The sequence below is a fragment of the Pseudopodoces humilis genome, chromosome 13 (assembly GCF_049639895.1).
Source record: "Pseudopodoces humilis isolate 2021_Gansu_Grassland_sample_001 chromosome 13, ASM4963989v1, whole genome shotgun sequence".
NCBI lineage: Eukaryota > Metazoa > Chordata > Aves > Passeriformes > Paridae > Pseudopodoces > Pseudopodoces humilis.
In genome coordinates, this window is record NC_142212.1 from 856,199 (window position 1) to 874,219 (window position 18,021).

At 44.5% G+C, this 18,021-nt stretch overlaps 1 protein-coding gene across 1 annotated transcript in view; it reads right to left on the bottom strand.

Annotated features, from left to right (window-relative positions):
- Positions 1-5,189: 5,189 nt before the first annotated feature.
- Positions 5,190-18,021, bottom strand: part of WNT7A (Wnt family member 7A) — a 34,977-nt gene continuing 22,145 nt past the window's right edge. Inside the window, exon 4 of the mRNA XM_005532529.2 lies at positions 5,190-8,205. Coding sequence (XP_005532586.1) covers positions 7,726-8,205 — 480 coding nt within the window. The 3' untranslated portion in view covers positions 5,190-7,725. The remainder of the gene's footprint in view (positions 8,206-18,021) is intronic.

Consider the following 18,021-nt stretch of genomic DNA (forward strand, 5'->3'; position numbering starts at 1 on the left):
GAAAATTGTTGGAGTCATTTGGAAAACAAATTAAGAATTACATTCACTTAACTTTGAAGTGGATGAAAAATTATGGCCAAGATGGATAGAGCCATTGTGTTCCAAAGGCAAAGAGGGCTGGGAGCAGGGATCCTGTCTCAGAGGAGGATGCTGCCTGACACAGATTACCAGCACCCTCAGTGGCAAGCAGCTCCCATCAATCACCTGGGACATGGCAGGCAGCACTTTCCTAGTAATTGGAGGAATTTCACTCCAAATATTGCAGCTCGGATGCCTCTTCCTCAGAGCAGCTCCTTCAGCAGCTGGGATTTCTGTGCTTTTGAGCACAGGTCTGCACCATTCCCCTCCAGGGGTGCTCACCTGCTCCCAGCGTGGGTCCTGCCCCCCCAGCACAGCCCTCAACACGGGGCTGCCTCGTCTGGCTGCCCGACAAAGCCATTCATCCTGCAAACGCTTCCCTGGAATTGCCTTTCAAAGGAATAGGTTGGTGCTGAGGTTCTCAGCCTGTGCTGCAGTGGGGGCGAGGGGCTTTGCTGGCAGCCAGCTCAGTGTCCTGGCATGGTTCACCAGCACCCTGTCTCCTCCGAGTGCTAAGCAGGCAGGAAAGAAATAAATAAAAGTAAATAAACCCCTATTAGTGAAAGTTTTACTGTGTAAAACTCCAAGACCATGAACAGGAAAAAGTGAAGGGCAGTGGATGTGTTGAAATGCTGCAGACTACAACCTGCTTGGAGGAAAGTGTATTTGTTCTTTCTTTTTAAAACTCATTATTTATTTTCTCTATTCTTCTGACCTAATGTCTCATTAATGAATACCAGGGGAATTTTTGAATCATGGTGATATCATGGGTTAAAGCCCTTCTCTACTTTTTGAATGTAAATTCTTTTTGACATTCTTAGTTATTGCAGAGCATTGACTTCTTTCCTACAACAAAACGAAATGCTCTTTGGTTTTGCATAGTTAACATTTTGCTAATGGGTAGCCAAGATTCTCTCAGCAGCTCAACAACATTTTCTAAAGCACACTGGCGTTGTTGTAGCAACTGGTGGCTGATCTGTGAATAAAGCAGATGTCATTGTGGCAGGATAAAGGGAGAATAATCTATCACCCGGCCACTGCCACTCCTGCCCAAACAAGTCATCAAAATGACAACTTTGGTGTGCAGCCATTAATTCAGGTCTGTGTATCCCCTCATCTCATCTCGTTATTATATCAACCAAGGGTATGTTACAAACACCAAGAGGTTCCCAGCCCCTCTCCCTTGTCCTTCTGAGGAAGTGCAGCCTGGATGTGCCCAGGCACTGACAGTTTGCCAGCTTCCTTTTAGGCTCTGATTGATTTTACACTGTCATCCAAGCTGCTCTGGCCTAAATAAACACAGTATATATTCTGGAATGCTTTTTCTTCTTAACTGTTTAATCTAAATTCAGCTCATGTGGCTCACATCTAAAGATGGGCAAGTGTCAAAATATTCTGACAGGTGCCCAAGCTGAGCACAAAACGAGAGACAGAAGCAGATAAATTGTCTTTCGAAGTTCTCAGAAAGGCTTTAATCCATTTATTTTTTTGTTTTAGCTTCTGTTCTAATTCTCATAATTTGTACTTAGTTGGTACAACTCATTGACTCCAGTGAGTCACCTCACATCCCCCTCTTTTGGTGGCAGCAAACACCATGTGCTTTAACACTGTCCTACTAAATGCTTTCCATTAGAATATTCCCTTTACTTTTTCTATGCTTCCAGTGCTGAAGCTGAGGCATAAGAGCAATGTGCCCCTGCTTTGTGGAGACTTTGAGCTGAGTTTCCGCTTGCCAGAGGCTGTTTGTTCCCTCTGTGGAGCTGCTGTCCAGATCCCCTCCCTCAAAAAGCTGCTCTGCTGTCTCCTTTGCCTTCCAGCTTTGCTGATCACTTGACTCAAGGAGACAAAACATGAGACCAGGTTCCTTCCATTTCCCTGGTGCATGACTCATACTTAATGTGGAGGTTATATTAATTACTGTGTGCTCAGCATTTAATGAGCCTGGGAAGGAGTCTCCTCTCTTCAGCTATCCAGAACACGCAGGGAAATCACTGCATGCAGTGAATAAATTTTCCAAACCCCCAAATCTGGATGCGTATTTTATACAAGGAGGAAAATCAGTCACTGCTCAAGTTCCTTAAAAAGAAAAGCATGGCAGAAGTTGAGAAATCTGGGCCATAGTCCTGATTCTCTCACAGGCTGCCTTTGTGCCCACTGGCCAACCCTCTTGGGCTCTGTCTCCCGATTTCCTGTCTGTTTGTAGGGATAATAGTGGCTGGCTGGAACCAGCCTCAGCTCAGAACATTTGTGCAAGTTAACATCACAGCACTAGAGAAGGCCAAGAGGAATTATTCTGAGGTGTTTTTAATTTTTTTTTTTTTTTTTTTTTTTTAATAGATGACCTATCTTCCAGTCCTGTGTGATGGCATTATGATCTAACACAACTACCTGTACTGGACCTTCTGTGTCTTTCTTCATTGACTTCTTTCTCAAGGTGATGGGTATTTAACATCCTCTGTAGGATTTTACGCAAAAAAAATACGCTGCATGTGATGTTCATAGTGTGTATTTCCACGTGCAAAAGTTGCTAGGTAAAAAAATGTTGTGTGAGAAACTACTCACAAAACAGATTTATTGCTGATTCAAGGGAATAGATACTTGATTTGGCTTGATCCAAATGAAATTGCACTATGGGCTGTTGTAGCAACAGGGCAGGCTCAGCTCTCGCTGCAATCTGTCCATTTTGCCAAGCCCTTTCTGTTCCCTGCTGGACTCAGTGATGTGTTTTCCATGCATTGATTTCTTCAGGGGTTTTCCTTCTTAGGCTTTTTCCTCTGTACCCTATTACAGGCCTTCAGTTTATCTTTCAAATGTCTTTCTCTGTGTCCTAGTTAGAATCATGGACCATGGACCTAAATTGGAAGGGACCCACGAGTATCACCAAGCCCAGCCCCTGGCCCTGCACGGCACCCCAGCAATCCCACCCTGTGCATCCCTGAGAGCGTTGTCCAAATGCTCCTGGAGCTCTGGCAGCCTTGGGGACGTGACCAAACCCTGAAGAGTCTGTTCAGTGCCCAGCACCCTCTGGGGAAAGAATCTTTCCCTGATAGCCACCCTAACCCTCCCCTGGCCAGCTCCAGCTGTTCCCTGGGTGCCATCCCTGTGCCAGGGACCCGAGATCAGAGCTGCCCCTCGGGAGGAGCTGCAGCCCCCGGGGAGCTCTGACCTTAGTCTTCCACTTCTCCAGCTGAGCAAACCAAGTGTCCTCAGCCCCTCTCTGTAGCGCCCCTCTAGACGTTGGACCATCTTCACTGCCCTCCTTTGAACACTCTTTCTTATACTGCAGTGACCAAAATTTCAGACAATATTTGAGGTGAGGCCATCCCAGTGCAGGGTGGAGTGGGACAATCCTCTCCCTGGCCCAGCTGGTCATGCTGGGCCTGGTGCCCCCCCAGAACAGGAATGTCCCCCCTGGCTGCCAGGGCAGTGCTGACTCATACCAAATTTTCCATCCACCCTGCAGTTCAGACTTGGAGACCTTCTTGCTCCATCAGCTTCTTTGGTTGCAGGTTGGGGGCAAGAAACAGTATTGGTTAATATGCACATTTGGGACATTCACAGTGCATATTTCCTCATGTCTGTTATAAAGACAAATGTGAAAATATTGTCAGAAATACCTACACAGCATCCTAATTTGAATTTGTGCATCCTGACTGCAGTCTGTGATGTTTCTGTTTAACAAATGGATTTTAAAGTGTGGCTGACTAAAAAGAGTTTTGTAATCCACAGAAGAGGTCACTGAGAGCCTTGTGCGATATGGTATGTAGCCATTATTGACCTTTTCTAAGTTACTGTGTCCCCTTACAATCACTTTACCAAATGAGACACTTAGGAGTATATTTTAAGGATATTTTCAGTTTAATTATCACTGTTGAAAGACGTATCTCTGTTAGCTTTGTGCATACATAGCAAAGAAAACTTAATCATGGGCTGATTCATGTTTTATGTAAGTGCTTCTAGTATCAAGCTGACAATTCAGATTAGCTGTCCTTTTACAAAGGCTGAGAGGTAAAATCCTTAAAACTTATTGAGGAATCCTGAGGCAGAACATCTTCATTTCCACAAACTGGCGTTTCACTATGGGATGTGGAAGGGAGATTCCACGATTAACAGCTTCTCAACTTGCAGCAAGGCTTCTTCCCTTCTGCTTCCCCCTGCTCTCCCTGCCCCTGCTCCTGCTCTGTGTTTCCTTTGCAGCCCCATCCAGGTTGTGCCTGTGCCCAGCACTCCCCTGGCAGCACACATGAGAAGATGGATTTTCCTTCGAGGGCTGCATTGTCCTGCAGTTGTGTGCATTTCAGTGCCATTGTGAGCTCCTTCCCCACGTAAAAACAGAGCTCTTTCTATCCTCGAGCACAAAGACCAAGCTGTTGTGGGGGGAGGAATATCGGTAAATCTTCCCCCTTCTCCTGTTTATTCTTCGTGCCATTCAAGTCCACTTAGCGAATGACCAATTAACTCCACATTCAGGGCACATTCTGATGGACCAGATTTCTCCCACCTAAGATGACACAGCCGAATTTCCAAATAGTTTCTAGCTGAATGCAGAATTTGGTTTTCCTTGCTCTTTAATTCATGGTTCCCAAACTGTTATTCTAGTTATTACACAAATCAACTTTTTTTTTCCTTTTTATTCTCTCCATTTTCTCACCAGCAATATTGAAAAATACAGGGAAAATGTGTACCAAAATGGATTCCTTGTGCATCCAGGTTTTTATTACTGTGAATAAAACTGTTTAAAGATATTTGTCCTTCAGTAATTATTCTGCTAGCTGTACATGGCACATCACTGCATACGGAAATTTACAGGAAGCAGGAGTTTTACACATTACTTTTCTATGGTAAAAACATGCTGCAAAAGTAATAATTTGTAAAGTAACTCGAATTAGTGAGGAAAAAGCAGTTTTAACTATGATATAATATTCATTAAATCAAAGCCCAATACAAAATTGGGGGGGGGGAAGATTCCAATATTAAATGTAGATCTGAATTATTTAACCATAATACAGAGTCGTAATTAACATCCCTACTGTATGTGGTTGCATTTTAAATCTTGTTGTGTGGAATTTAGGAGGACTAAGAGCAGTGACTCAATGAAAATTGGCAAGTCACAAGTTTGAAAGTAAATTACGTTAATAACTTTATTTTGATACCCCATTCTGGTGCCTGCATTGAATAAAAATTCTATTTTGTGTTAAGTGGCAGGTCTGCAAAGAAACTGTGCATTAACCCCTGATATACATTGCTAGGATTAGGTACTGCATGGGCTTGTGTTCTTAAATAATATATATACAAGGAGTGAGTTAAAACCCGAGTCCTAACAGGTAGCTTGTCATCCTTGCAGCATCTTTTGTGATGCTTCTGTTTCCCTTCTCAGAAATTCTCTGTTTTCACAGTGTTGGGAGGGAGTTTTGCCTGAGAAGGATCAGTGCACACAGGACAGACCTGTCCCACCTGCCCCTGGTGGCACTTGCTGCTGTGCAGGGAGTCAGTGACAGTCCCATCACTGCTGCCTCATTAACTGGGGAGATCCTGCAGTCTGGAAGGAGGAGAGAACCTGATCTGTCCCAGACAATGTGTAATATCATCTGCAACTCTGGGCCACCTTTCTTTACTCAGTGAAAAACAACATCAGAATTAGACATGGTTTTTATCAGTAACAAATGAGTTAAGCAGGAGGAACAGAACAATTCTAAATGCAAAGAAATATTTACCACTCGAATGTCTGAAGAAATCAGCAGTGGTAAAAAGGAGATATCACAAAGGGAATGCAAAACAGCTTAGTTGGGCTCTGAAAAACAAGTCTTTAAATTTGCCTCTTTAAACTTGTCCGAATGTTTTTCTGGATTTTTGGGCTCTGGCCTTTTGCAAGGGAAAAGAATAACGTAAATGCCAAAAGGAGCTGGACAAAAAGTAAGCTTTGTATCCTATCTATGAGAATCAGACGATATGTGTCATGCAAGTTATTACAGTCACAGTCTACAGTCTTGCCCTGATGGGAATCAGATTTGACAGCAGCACAAAGCAGAGGTTTAACTGACAGCACACACAGCACATTTGCGAGTCATAACGCCACAGTTTAATGACTGACGCATGTGGGAAGCTAATTCTGATTTTTTTTTTCTTGAATGGGATAAATGAGCATCCAGTTAATACCAATCATGTATTCAAGCCATGTGACAAAATTGATGCTACATACCCTGTTCTTATTTTGCATATTCTGCAAACTGAGCTGCAGGAAAAGAGCCAGTTTGTACACACATCCGGAGAGAAAGTTCATCCTGCTTTCTGACACATCCACCAATTGCAGCTGAATGCATCCAGCTTGCTGCTGTTGTGTTCACAAACTAATTACCCTTTCTCTGTTAAATAGCCTAAGAATTACAAATTGTATGCCTGTTTTGAGAAAAAGTACAGGTTGAACAAGCAGACATAGTATAAATAAAATATTTATATAAAAATAGTCTCTTACAAAATATACTCTCTTATCCTATGATTGATTTTTCCAAAAGATGGAATTTTGTCTGGATTTTCTTATTTTTAGACATATTCCAAACAGGATTTTATTAATGCTTCTTTCTTTAATCGAAGAAAAAAAAAAAACAAAACACAAAAACTGGTAAAGATTTGTAACCCCTACGACTCCACTTTTGTTCCAGACAACTAGCAGCAAACAGGAGGAAATAAACAAACAAAAACCCCAAAATACAGTGTGTTTGTGTATGTACATATATATAAAGATGCCAGCTTTTGTCCTTAAACATCCAGTACTGTAGAACATATCCTGCAAGTCCAACTAATACAAATATCCTAGTCAAGAATAATATATACAGCTCCAGTGTTTTCTCGCTGATCCCACAAAATTATTCCACAAAGAAAGCCAGCTATCTACTTTAATTGCAGAATAGTTCCAGAGGTTGGTAAAGTTCTTTTAATTAAATAAATTAATATTAGTTTTATCTGAATAAATTGTTAAATATTGTTATTATTATGCCCAAGTGTCCCAAATCCCTGTGCTAAAATCTGCAGCTCACACACACAAGAAAGGCAGATAAAGCAGTGTCTACAGAACCCTTCCACAGTTCTTCTTGCTGCAGCAAATGCTGTGAAGTGGAAAGATGGGCAAGACCAGCAGAAGCTTTTCACGAGTGTAGAAGCCTAAATCTGTGTTATCCACGCACTCCCAAGGGCAATTCAGGGGAAGGCTCTGTCCTTCCCATCCTGTGCAAAGCCCTTTTGTAGGGGTTTCTCCCCTACCCCTCCCAGCTTCTCATACACAGAAGTGTTTGACCATCCCTTTCCCAAACCGAGAGTTCGGTGCCACATCCAGATTTCTCCCTGGCTGCTGTCTCTCCGCAGGGCAGTCCGCGCTCCTTCCTTTCGAGGTGCAGGCTCACCGAGATGATCCTTTGCTCCCTCTTTTGTGTGTCTGGTGGCCCGGGGTGGGGTTGGTTTGTTTTTGTTTCTCGGCTGACTTTATGAGAGTCTGAAATGTGTATCCACATGAGCAACAAAACGTGAGGAGAGAAGAGAGGCCTCCACTCATCAGCATCTCCTCGGGGAGAGCAGCTCTTCCCCGCAGTTCTGCTCAGGGACACTGAGTGCATGTGCAAATGTATCCGGGCTGGAGCAGCCCCGGGCAGGCGCTCACTTACAGGTGTACACCTCTGTCCTCTCGCTGCATGTGTTGCATTTCACGTAGCAGCACCAGTGGAACTTGCAGTTGCACTGCCACACCCTGGAGTACTGGTGGGTGTTGTAGCCGCGGCCGCAGCACATCAGGTCGCAGCCGTTGGACTGCTGCGCCGTCTTGTTGCACATCCTGCCCTGCGTCCCCACGCTGCCCGTCACCGGGTCCTCCTCGCAGTAGTTGGGGGATTTCTCTATGTACACCAAGTCTGTATCCATGGGTTTGCGGTAGGAAAGGGGTTTCTTGATCTTGAGGAAGGTGGGGCGCTTGTTGCGGCTGGCCCTGACGGGCTCCACCTGCACGGCCTCATTGTACTTGTCCTTGAGGATGTAGCCCAGCTCCCGGAACTTGGGCAGCGTTGTCCAGCAGGTTTTAGTGGTGCAGGACCCTGACACCCCGTGGCACTTGCACTCTAACTTCATGTTTTCCTCCAGGATCTGTGGTTAGAAGAACAAAGAAGGATACATTAATAGCAGGGCTGTCGGATGGACACTGGCTGACACCCAGGGATGGGTTTGTTCTGCAGTGGGAGCTGCCACCACACACAGGTCACCCTGCTGTCCCAGGCAGCAAATGCTCATCAGTATGACCCAGCTCTGCCTGCAGAGCCGATTTCCCTCCTGCACTGCAAGCTCAGCAGGGAGCTCTGCCTAACTTCACAGCCAAGGGACTGAAGAACAAATGGGACCTTCCTCAGGCACAGCTTTTCTTCAACATGATTGCCCAGTGCCCAATACTTTCACATCCCCTGAAACTCTGTCCCTGTATCTTCTCCTGCTTTGCCAAATAAAACTGGAGTCCAGCTTAGTCCCTGATCTGTGTCCTGGGCCCCACAGCTGACTCCAAGCAGCAGTGACACTGGGACAACACAAGCAAACACACCTAATTCCCACTGTCTTTTTCTTGAAAGAGGCCACAATAATTTTGATGATGAAATTCTACCTAACCTGGCAGAGCCCAGCACTGGAAAGCCCAGCCAGAGGGATTATCAGGGCTAAGGGAGTGGCCACATCATTTTTCCCCTGAGAAAACCCAGCTGATCCATGCAGCTCCAAACCTGGGCAGCCAGGAAGGCTGGAGGGAGGTCAGTGATATGGAAATTGGAATTAACCCTTTGTTACAGCCTCTCCCTTCAGTTTGGGGTGTTTGAAAAGAGCAGACACTGTCACTGGCCATTTTCAGCAGAAAACAGCAGCCTGCCCTGAAGGAGCCAAGTCCAGCTCTTAGGCTGGACATGCGTGGGGACCTCGAGCTGAAAACCTCAGTGTGAGCAGGGGTGGCTAGGACAGAGCACTGACCCAGAGCAGTGTCCCTGCCCATGGAATGAGAATTAGATGAACTCTAACATCTCTTCCTATGCAAATCATTCTGTGGTTCTGTGATTTTTTGATTCTATGAAATAGCTTTATTTTTATTTTAGTCTATGAGCAGATTGCCAGCACGTGTGGTCTGAAGACAGGATCATGACCCCAGAAAGCACAGGTCCAAACCTTTGGCACAAATGAACTCAGCACATGCTAGGTCACATTTTGTGCTACTGATTTTAAATCAGCTTCTCAAGCAAACTATCTAATGACTGCCCTAAAACTCAGATGTGAGAAAATTCCATATTCTGATCTACATCTTAACTTCTGCCCAAGCTTTGGCTTTATCTTGTTATCTTGAGTTTCTTTCTCAGCCACTGCATTCTTCTTTTATTGCTCACTCATTCATAAGGCAGGACACTTGGAAGATAGATGAGGAGATGGAAAAGGAGTTATAGCATAGAAACCAGAAAAATAACATAAATTCCTTTAGCCTCATTTGTACCATTTTAAAAGCTCTCTTTTTTGAAATTGAAACTAGCCAGGGATACACTTCTCAGCCCTCATTCAATCACTGCTCTTGTAGAAAGGGCTGGCCTTACATCCTGGTAAGATGTTCAAACTTGCAACAAGATATTTCCAACCTGCCTGCCATGGGGAACCGCCAAATTGGCTTGGAACATTAACACAAAACACATCATGTGCCATCTATCCAGGTAGGGTTTTTTTCCTGAAGTGTGGTTAATTAGCCTGAATTGCCTTTTGGTTTTATTTCATCACCATCCCACATCACCATGCAGCCAGCACTCTCTGAGGGATGGGGGCTCCTTGGGAAGGGGCTGAGCCAGGAGCAGGCGGCCTCGTGTCCTGGGCTGGGCTCCTGTCCCGGTCACAGCACCCCAAACACAGCCATGCCCTGCTCTGCAGCTCCCAGCCACGGGCTGGGATTAAAGGGTCTGGTTTGTCCTGAACAGAAGTTTGAGCCTCAGTTCCAGGGGTCCTTCCTAGAGGTCAAAAAACACTTGGAAGGGGACGGGAAGGAGCAGAGGGATGAGAAAATGCTGGTTTATTGTTCTCTTTCCCTTTTCTCTGCACTTGCCAGAGGTGCCAGAGGTTCCAAACTCTGTGCTGGACTCTCTCTGGCACATCTGTCTCATTTCTGTCCCCTGCACCCGGCAGCTGAGCTGGCCCCTCTGGACCTGCCTCTCTAACCCAGCCTCTCCACCTCTGGCTCACAACCCCTTTTGTTGCTCCTGTTCTTGCACACAAATCCATCCTCCTCTCGGGGCTTTCAGGGCCATGTCCTGCAAACTCAGCAAGCAACGAATTGGCTCCACAGCCTTTAGAAACTGGGCTACGTGGAACTTGAACCGTCTGGCCTCAGCAAAAGCAAACCCTGCAGTGGTGATTTGGTGGTTTTATTGTACTCTGAAAGCAGGTGCTTGCACTATTTCTATTTTGGACTATAAATATGTGGATGCTGGTATTTTAATACTATTATATTGTTTCAGTACCCTCTGATGAATCAGTGCCTGTAATATGGGATTCTTGGGCAGGGACAGCAGGCCACAGTCTTTTCCTTGGTTTCTGTGAGCCAAAAGCAGCACCCTTCCCTTAAAAACTTCATCTGTGTTAAAATCAGGAAGAACTCTTCACCTTTTATTTCAGGATTTGTTTCTTTGAAGGAATCATCCAGCAGCTCATGCTTTTTACATTAGATTAAAACTTTAGGTACATTTAGACTGACTTTTCCTAAAATGTAAGAGCCTGGAGGGCACAAAAATTCAAACCTAGATCCCCTGTTTCTTACCAAATGACCATATCCAGCTCTGTCAGCCATGGGAAGTAAATCTGTATGCACCAGTGGGTGCTCTGAACTGGATTACATGCAGACAAAGAGCTGGAGTTCTTTTAGCTTTGTCCACTTTTTCTTTGAGCTCCTACAGCAAACTGTCAGTACTTGTTTCTCCCTCTATCTCCCTTTGCCATTTGCCTCTGGGAAATAGTTTGTGTGGGGAGAGCTGGGCTGGCTCTCCCTGCTGATGTTATCTCCAGATGCAGCACCTTTGGGCTCTGCTATTGGGAGCACAACGTGTTTGCTCTCCCCACTTAGCTTTGCAAGGAATGTGTGGGGTTGGCCATGGGAGGGTGGCAGCAGCAGCCCAGGAAGTGCAGGGGCTGCTCCAGCTCCTGCAGTGGTCCTGGAGCCTGGCTGGGGCTGCTCCAGCTCCTGCAGTGGTCCTGGAGCCTGGCTGGGGCTGCTCCAGCTCCTGCTGTGGTCCTGGAGCCTGGCTGGGGCTGCTCCAGCTCCTGCTGTGGTCCTGGAGCCTGGCTGGGGCTGCTCCAGCTCCTGCTGTGGTCCTGGAGCCTGGCTGGGGCTGCTCCAGCTCCTGCTGTGGTCCTGGAGCCTGGCTGGGGCAGGCACAGCCAGGGGTCCTGGGTGTCCCACCCTGCTGGGGGGCACATGGAGCTTTGGTTCTGTGTCTGGTGTGCTCAGACACACCACTCACACCCACACAGGGCTCTTCTCAGCCCCAAGTCTGTCCTGCGTTACTCAGTGGGGTGTCCTGGGCTCCCAGCACCAAAGCAGATGAGTTCCCCAATGACCCCACACTCCACATTGAGGGGTCAGGCACTGCCCAGCCCTGGCTCAGCCACCAGAACTCTGCAGCCCACGATGCCAAAGCTGTGCTGAAGAACCTACATCTCAAACTTGGAGATCATCCCACCTCCAGATCATCTTCCCTCCAGCAGGATTCCCATAGGAACAGGATCCATACACAGCCAGGCACCCTCCAGTGCCACAGCCTGAATAACCCCAGCCCCAGGCTGCATGTTCAGCCCAGGTAATTACTGAGACACTGACTCCTGTCCACCAAGGCCAGGATCTTGCCTAATTTTGTCTGACATCAGATCACCTGCGTCAGGAAATCCCTGTCTTCTGCAAATGTCTGTACACACACCTTCACTGAAGGTTAAGGAAAGTACAAGTATTGGCAAAATTAGTGACATTTTCACTCCAGAGAAGAACATGGCAGGGCTTGGAAAGAGGCCACAGCATTTCTGTGGGCTGGGGAGGGCTGTGAGGAGATGCCCTTTTCAGCTGCTGGAAGGTGAGGATTGGTAATTTGTATTATTACAAAGGCAATTGTAACTCCTTAAACAAGACAAAGATCCTCAAACTTTGGGAATAATGTTGAGATACATTTGTTTTTCTATTGGAAAGGATTCATTGAATAAAAATAATGTTTTAAGCTAATATGATAAAGCCATGTATTATTTAATCTTTCAGCAAAATAACTTGAGAACCAAATCATGTGTAGAGTGAGAGCAGGAATTGGAAAGGGCACTGGGTGGATGGGTAGCACTGACTGGACAGACAACAAAAGGACTTTATCTCCTGAAGTTATTAGGACATGTCTCTATCACTTCTTTTATCCAAGTGTGATCTTAAATCTCAAAAGGGTGCTACTGTTTAAGTAACTTGCAGGACTGTTCTAGTCCCAAAGCTCTGAAATCTATGGGCAGTACAATACTTGGTGCTTTTTGATTGGAAAAAAAAGAAACCCTGCTGTCAGAGACAAATCCTATGGATTATTTAAGAAATGTGAGAAACTGCATAAAAAACACTCAAATACAAGTTTAAAATTAGCAAAGGTGTACTTAACCAGAAAAGATGGAAAATATTCCCATCAGTGGATGGCCACTAATTATATACACAGAGCTGCTGTCAAATGTCTTCTGTAGGAGCACATTTTGCACTGATCTCCTCTGGTAAACTGACTGGGATGAGCTTGGAAACGACTATGTCCCACAGTGAGTGACTCATTCCAGACAGGCTTTGATACCTCACCTGAACATCTTATGAAGATTCTATTAAGTGCAGCCAAAATATTTTTTTCTCATGTTTTTGATAAGTGAATCTGTGCAATAGAGTATCTGAAGTCAGTATCAAACAACTTTGCTCCTGAACACCATGAGCTGTAACTACCCCAGAAATCCTGCTACCACAGGCAGGCTGAACCCTTCTTCTCATGACAAGAATTTTTGTATTTTAAATAAAAAATGAGTGGGGAATCACCACAGCACGACCTACATCAATCAAACCAACTCTGCACTTTCCTTGGAATAGGTGTATCAGGAAAATCAGGCAACCTGCTGGTCTGAGGGCTGGTTATGAAGAGAGCCAAGAGCATTCTGAAAAATGACACCCTGCTGCCAACACCACAGCTGGGTGGGGTTTCCTAACACCACCATCTACATTCACTAAGGGATGGCTTGTTTTAAAGAGCAGAAAAACTTGTTCCAGACTTGAAGTCATGACACCCTCAAAAATGAAGACTTCAGAAATTTTATACTCTCATAAGTTCAATCTTTTGTGTCCTATCTCTGACCTTTCCCTATGCTACCCAAAGCAGGAGGTTAGTTTCATTTCCTGTATGCCCTTCATAGTTTCACATTTATTTTTGTACTTTCTGCCTAAAATATTAGTTGCACTTTACTTCATCTTTATGAAAAATTGATCATATGCAGAAATTATTTTTGAAATGCAGTTTCCCCAGTATGTCAAACAAGAAAAAGTATTAATTAGACTTTCCACATGGTCATATTGCTCACACAATGCTGTCAGCACGTGCAAACTGTGCTGACAAAAAAAAGGCGATGTGTTCCTCTCTCCCTGAGCAAGTTGTGTAGTTTAAATCACAAAGCTAGCGCCCTTCAGTCACTGCCTAACACTGTGCAGAATAGCAAGTGAATGAGAGCAGGGCCAGTAAAAGCTGAGAGGAATGCAGCAAAAAATATTCTCTCCCGCATATTTTTCTTATACTTCTGATAACCTCCATGACTTGCTGTAGACTAAATCAATTTATCACCACTTCTGGGTCCAGAAAGTAAATTTCACAGAATGCTTTTATAGTTGTTATTTTTGAAGAAAGCTGACCTTGGGACAAAAAGGACATAATTGGTTTCAAAAGGTGGGATATAATGAGATGGATTCTCACATGACTTAATTAATGCTCTTCTCAAACCATAAGGCCTTTTTTCAAACCCTTGCCTTTTTTCAAACTGTAGGAGCTGCTCTGTGAAGTGTCACAATACCTCAGAACCACAGAAACATTTAGGGAGGGAAAGCCCTCCCAGACCATCCAGTCCAAGCCTGATTCCCACCTTGACACCAGCCCAGAGCAGTGAGTGCCACATCCAGGGTGTCCTTGGACACCTCCAGAGATGGAGGACTCCAAACCGCCCTGGGCAGCCCCTACCAATGTTTAACAACCCCTTCCATAAAGAAATTCTTCCTCAAAATTTGAATTCTTCCTCAGGAATCTTTCCTCATGTGCCTGGTCCTTCTAAGAGAATACCTTATCTGCTCTTGGGATAAACTTCTGCCCAAGCCCTTCTGGTTTCACACAAGTACCTGTGCCAGTGGATCCCATGCAGGTGGCTCAGGCTCTGAGCTTGCCCAGCCCTCAGGATTTCTCTCTGACTGCTCTGCAAACCTAATCACACTTTATGAAAGGCAAATGAGGCTCTGAAGTTTGTGTTTACCTCCATCAAGATCCTGCCTGCAGAGACAGTGGGCATGATGTGGCAGCCCTTGATACTGACAGCTCAGCATCTGTAGGGGTTTGAGAGGAGTGATACCCCAAAATCCCCTGTGGAGTCAGGCCCTCTCCAGGTGTTCTCTCCTCCCTCACCCTGTCCCTTCCCCACTGATCTGATAACATCTGCAGGACCCTGGGACCCCTCTCCTTCTCACCTCTCTCCTGAACACAACCCAGCTCTCCCCAGACAGAAAGGATCTGCACTTTCATCTCTCTTTGGTCATCAAAATGCAAATCAAAACCATTAATTCCCGAGTTGGAGCCGCAGCCTCAGGTTGGGTTTCCAGTGCTTTAAAGGGATATGGCTGGGATAAAGTTCCTGTTTTCTGTATCACATTCAGTGCAAAACCTCCTCACCCACCCCTTCACAGGAAATGCTGTTGGAAAACTACAAATTCCAATGAAAAATTTCTAACTTAATGCTTAGGTAAATGTTACATCAGAAAAGAGACTGAGAGCAGCATTTTCCCAGTATCTGTTGGAAGTAGCTGGGAAATGGGGGGTCCTGGTGTGGACATTGTGCTTTCTCAGTTGCTGATGAAAAAGAGTCACTATTTGTAAGGTGGCCTGGCAGTTTATTGAGGGGTCACTGCTGTTCCAGCTCCTGGGTACAGCAGCCTGCAGCACCACTTTCCTTTTGGTTCTGAGGGATTTTCTATTTAAAAGCAAGCAAATATTTTAACAGAAAAAATGGAAATAATTTGAAAACATAACTGTCAATGTGTTTGATAAACTACTTGTTTTTGAAAAGTAACTCTTGTGAGACACATTATCACCTAGATTAGACTGGATCAATGCAGTGCCAAGTAAGTGTCATCATGTAGGAAGTTTATATATCTGTCATAAAAAGGAACTGGAAAAAATAGTTCTGAAAAAAATCTGGTTTCTTTTAATGTGCTTTCACTTGTTATCATTTGAATATAGCTGAATTGCCTTAAAGACATTCAACATGTGATTTTATATTCTATAATTAAATGAAAATGTGATTTCCTAGATCCTTACTGAAATGGGATAGTGAGATTAAGGGAAAATTTATCTAGGATTGTTACTTGCTGCTGTCCAAGCAAAACTGACATGTGGACATGATGGATTTTAGCTTGTGAAATACTGAACAGTCTTGTTGTCTGGCCTACCTGGGCACTTTGTAGAATGAAGCTGAAATAGGCTGGGAATGGGGGTGGTGGCACAGAATTGCAGATAAGAGTCGTTGGTTATGTTATCTAGCTTTCCTTCCTATCACTAAACAAGTTTTCCACGGTACATATCTTCCTTTCCAAAAAGATACGGGATGGAAGGTTCATGCCAGAAGTGAATAAAAGATGATGATGAGAAGTTTTGGAAATGAACAAACAGCATGGTGCTCACTGACAGTAAGACACTAAGTTTAGAAAGAAAATGAGGCAGCAATTTTTCTGCCTTTTGACATACTACCCAGATGTTTCTCCTTAGATCGTATCTACCTCCTTTACATTCTGGTCACCAATTAAAAATCCCCCTAAAATACTGATACTTCCAGTCAGGACTCTCTAAAATAGTGATCTGTGTGGTATTTTGCTACATATTAAAAATGTCCTGGATGTCCATTGTTAAAAACATCATTTTCCTTAATCCCTGCTTCACCCTACAAGTTCATCTCTGCAGTCAATGCATGGATCAGAATAGTGAAGTCAATGAAGTCTAAACTGAGCAATGTCTGCTGACCTTGACCCCTTCAAATCAATGCAATCCTTCCAGCATCCAATGTCCAGAGTGTCTGGTTTAAGTTTTGATCTTGGGATTGTGATCTTCACCCATTCTCTGGGCTTCTGAACAAAGATGGCATTAAGAAGGTCTTTGTGCTTGTAGTTTATGGTTTAGCGTGATAGTTCCGAAGAAACAGGAAACACTCACAGGTTGGAGGAACTGAATTCAATTATGCTCCTCAGTTTGGGAACACAATGAGTTAAACTCTCACAGTTATTCAGACAAGCTGCCCCTTGCTTTGGGCTTTGTCATGGAGCCTTAAGCTATTCTGCACATAAAAAAGATGCAGGGAAAACAAGAAATGACACAACTGGAATTTGTCTTCATCACAGTGGATGCACATGGAGACAGGTGTGACTCATTCCCACTGAAATTCGCCTTCCCCAGTGGAGGGGAGGCTCTCCAGTGAAGTGGTGCTGGCAGTAAAGGATTGTGTACAAAGAATTGGGAGCCACCAGGTAGAGCATTTTGATAAATGTTTAAGCTGTCGAGAGAAAAGTTTCCAAAGAGTGATGGAAACCAAGAGAGCAGCCTTGCTGGTTCCAGACAAGCAATCAGGAAACACCTCTTGTGCTAAACTAACAAAGCCAGGTACTGGCAGGAGCAGGAGCTGCAAAATATTATCACTTCATATTGCTTCCAAAGATCTCCAACCAATAGCCACACACAGTTAGTTATAGGTTCATTTGCTTGCATACCAAACTGTGAGAGTTAACCCTTAGGTACCCAGCAGATGATACTACACAGGACATTATTCATCATGCTGAAAAATGTCATAAAAATGTTAACTTCTCCAAGACAGTAGTTTTAGTTATAAGGGATGGTTTTCCTTTTTATCAACCTTTTCAGGCGATGTCAAAGTAATTCTCCATCGATTTTGTAGTACTGCCTCTATAAAAACACAGAGTTTCTTAGCTCAACTTCTTCATTAACTCCTTTGGTTTAGAATGAAGCCTGAGCTATGCTTGTATTTGGTACAGAGAGACATATTTAAACTTCAGCCCTAACACTGTTCACAGCTCAGTAAATGTCACTGGAGAGGCACCCATGGCCTGCTTTGCCTACCTGGCATTATTGAGCTGGGAAAAGCCCCTGAGCTACCTCGCACCCACTCCCATTCCCTTCCAACTCCCCACTACTCTCTAGGGATAGCACAACCTGGGCTGTGGCAGAAGCTCCAAGCCCATTGCCACGGCTGGCTGTAGCCTGGGTGGGATCTCACCAGGCTGACACACCAAGCAACAGCTGATCAGGGAAGTGAGAGCCATTCTTGTCAGTTGAAGAGAAATTTCTCATTATTGCTCCAGATAATCTCCATGCAATTATGTTAGTTCTTGTAAAGCAGAAGCTGGATCACAATGACAGAGTGTGTATTGTGAAAAGACTTACACGAATTTTGTGTTCATAATTCAAAATACTCATGATATCATGAAGTAGTATGATTTTGGTGCCAATTTTAATATTACAAAGATGACTTTCCAAGTAAGTTTAATCCAAAAGTGCTTTCCCCCTCTTGCTGCAGTTGGGACAATAGGTCCACACTTCCACATTTTCAAATAGCTCCCACTTATCAGAGATAAGATCCTACCAGCACAGCCTC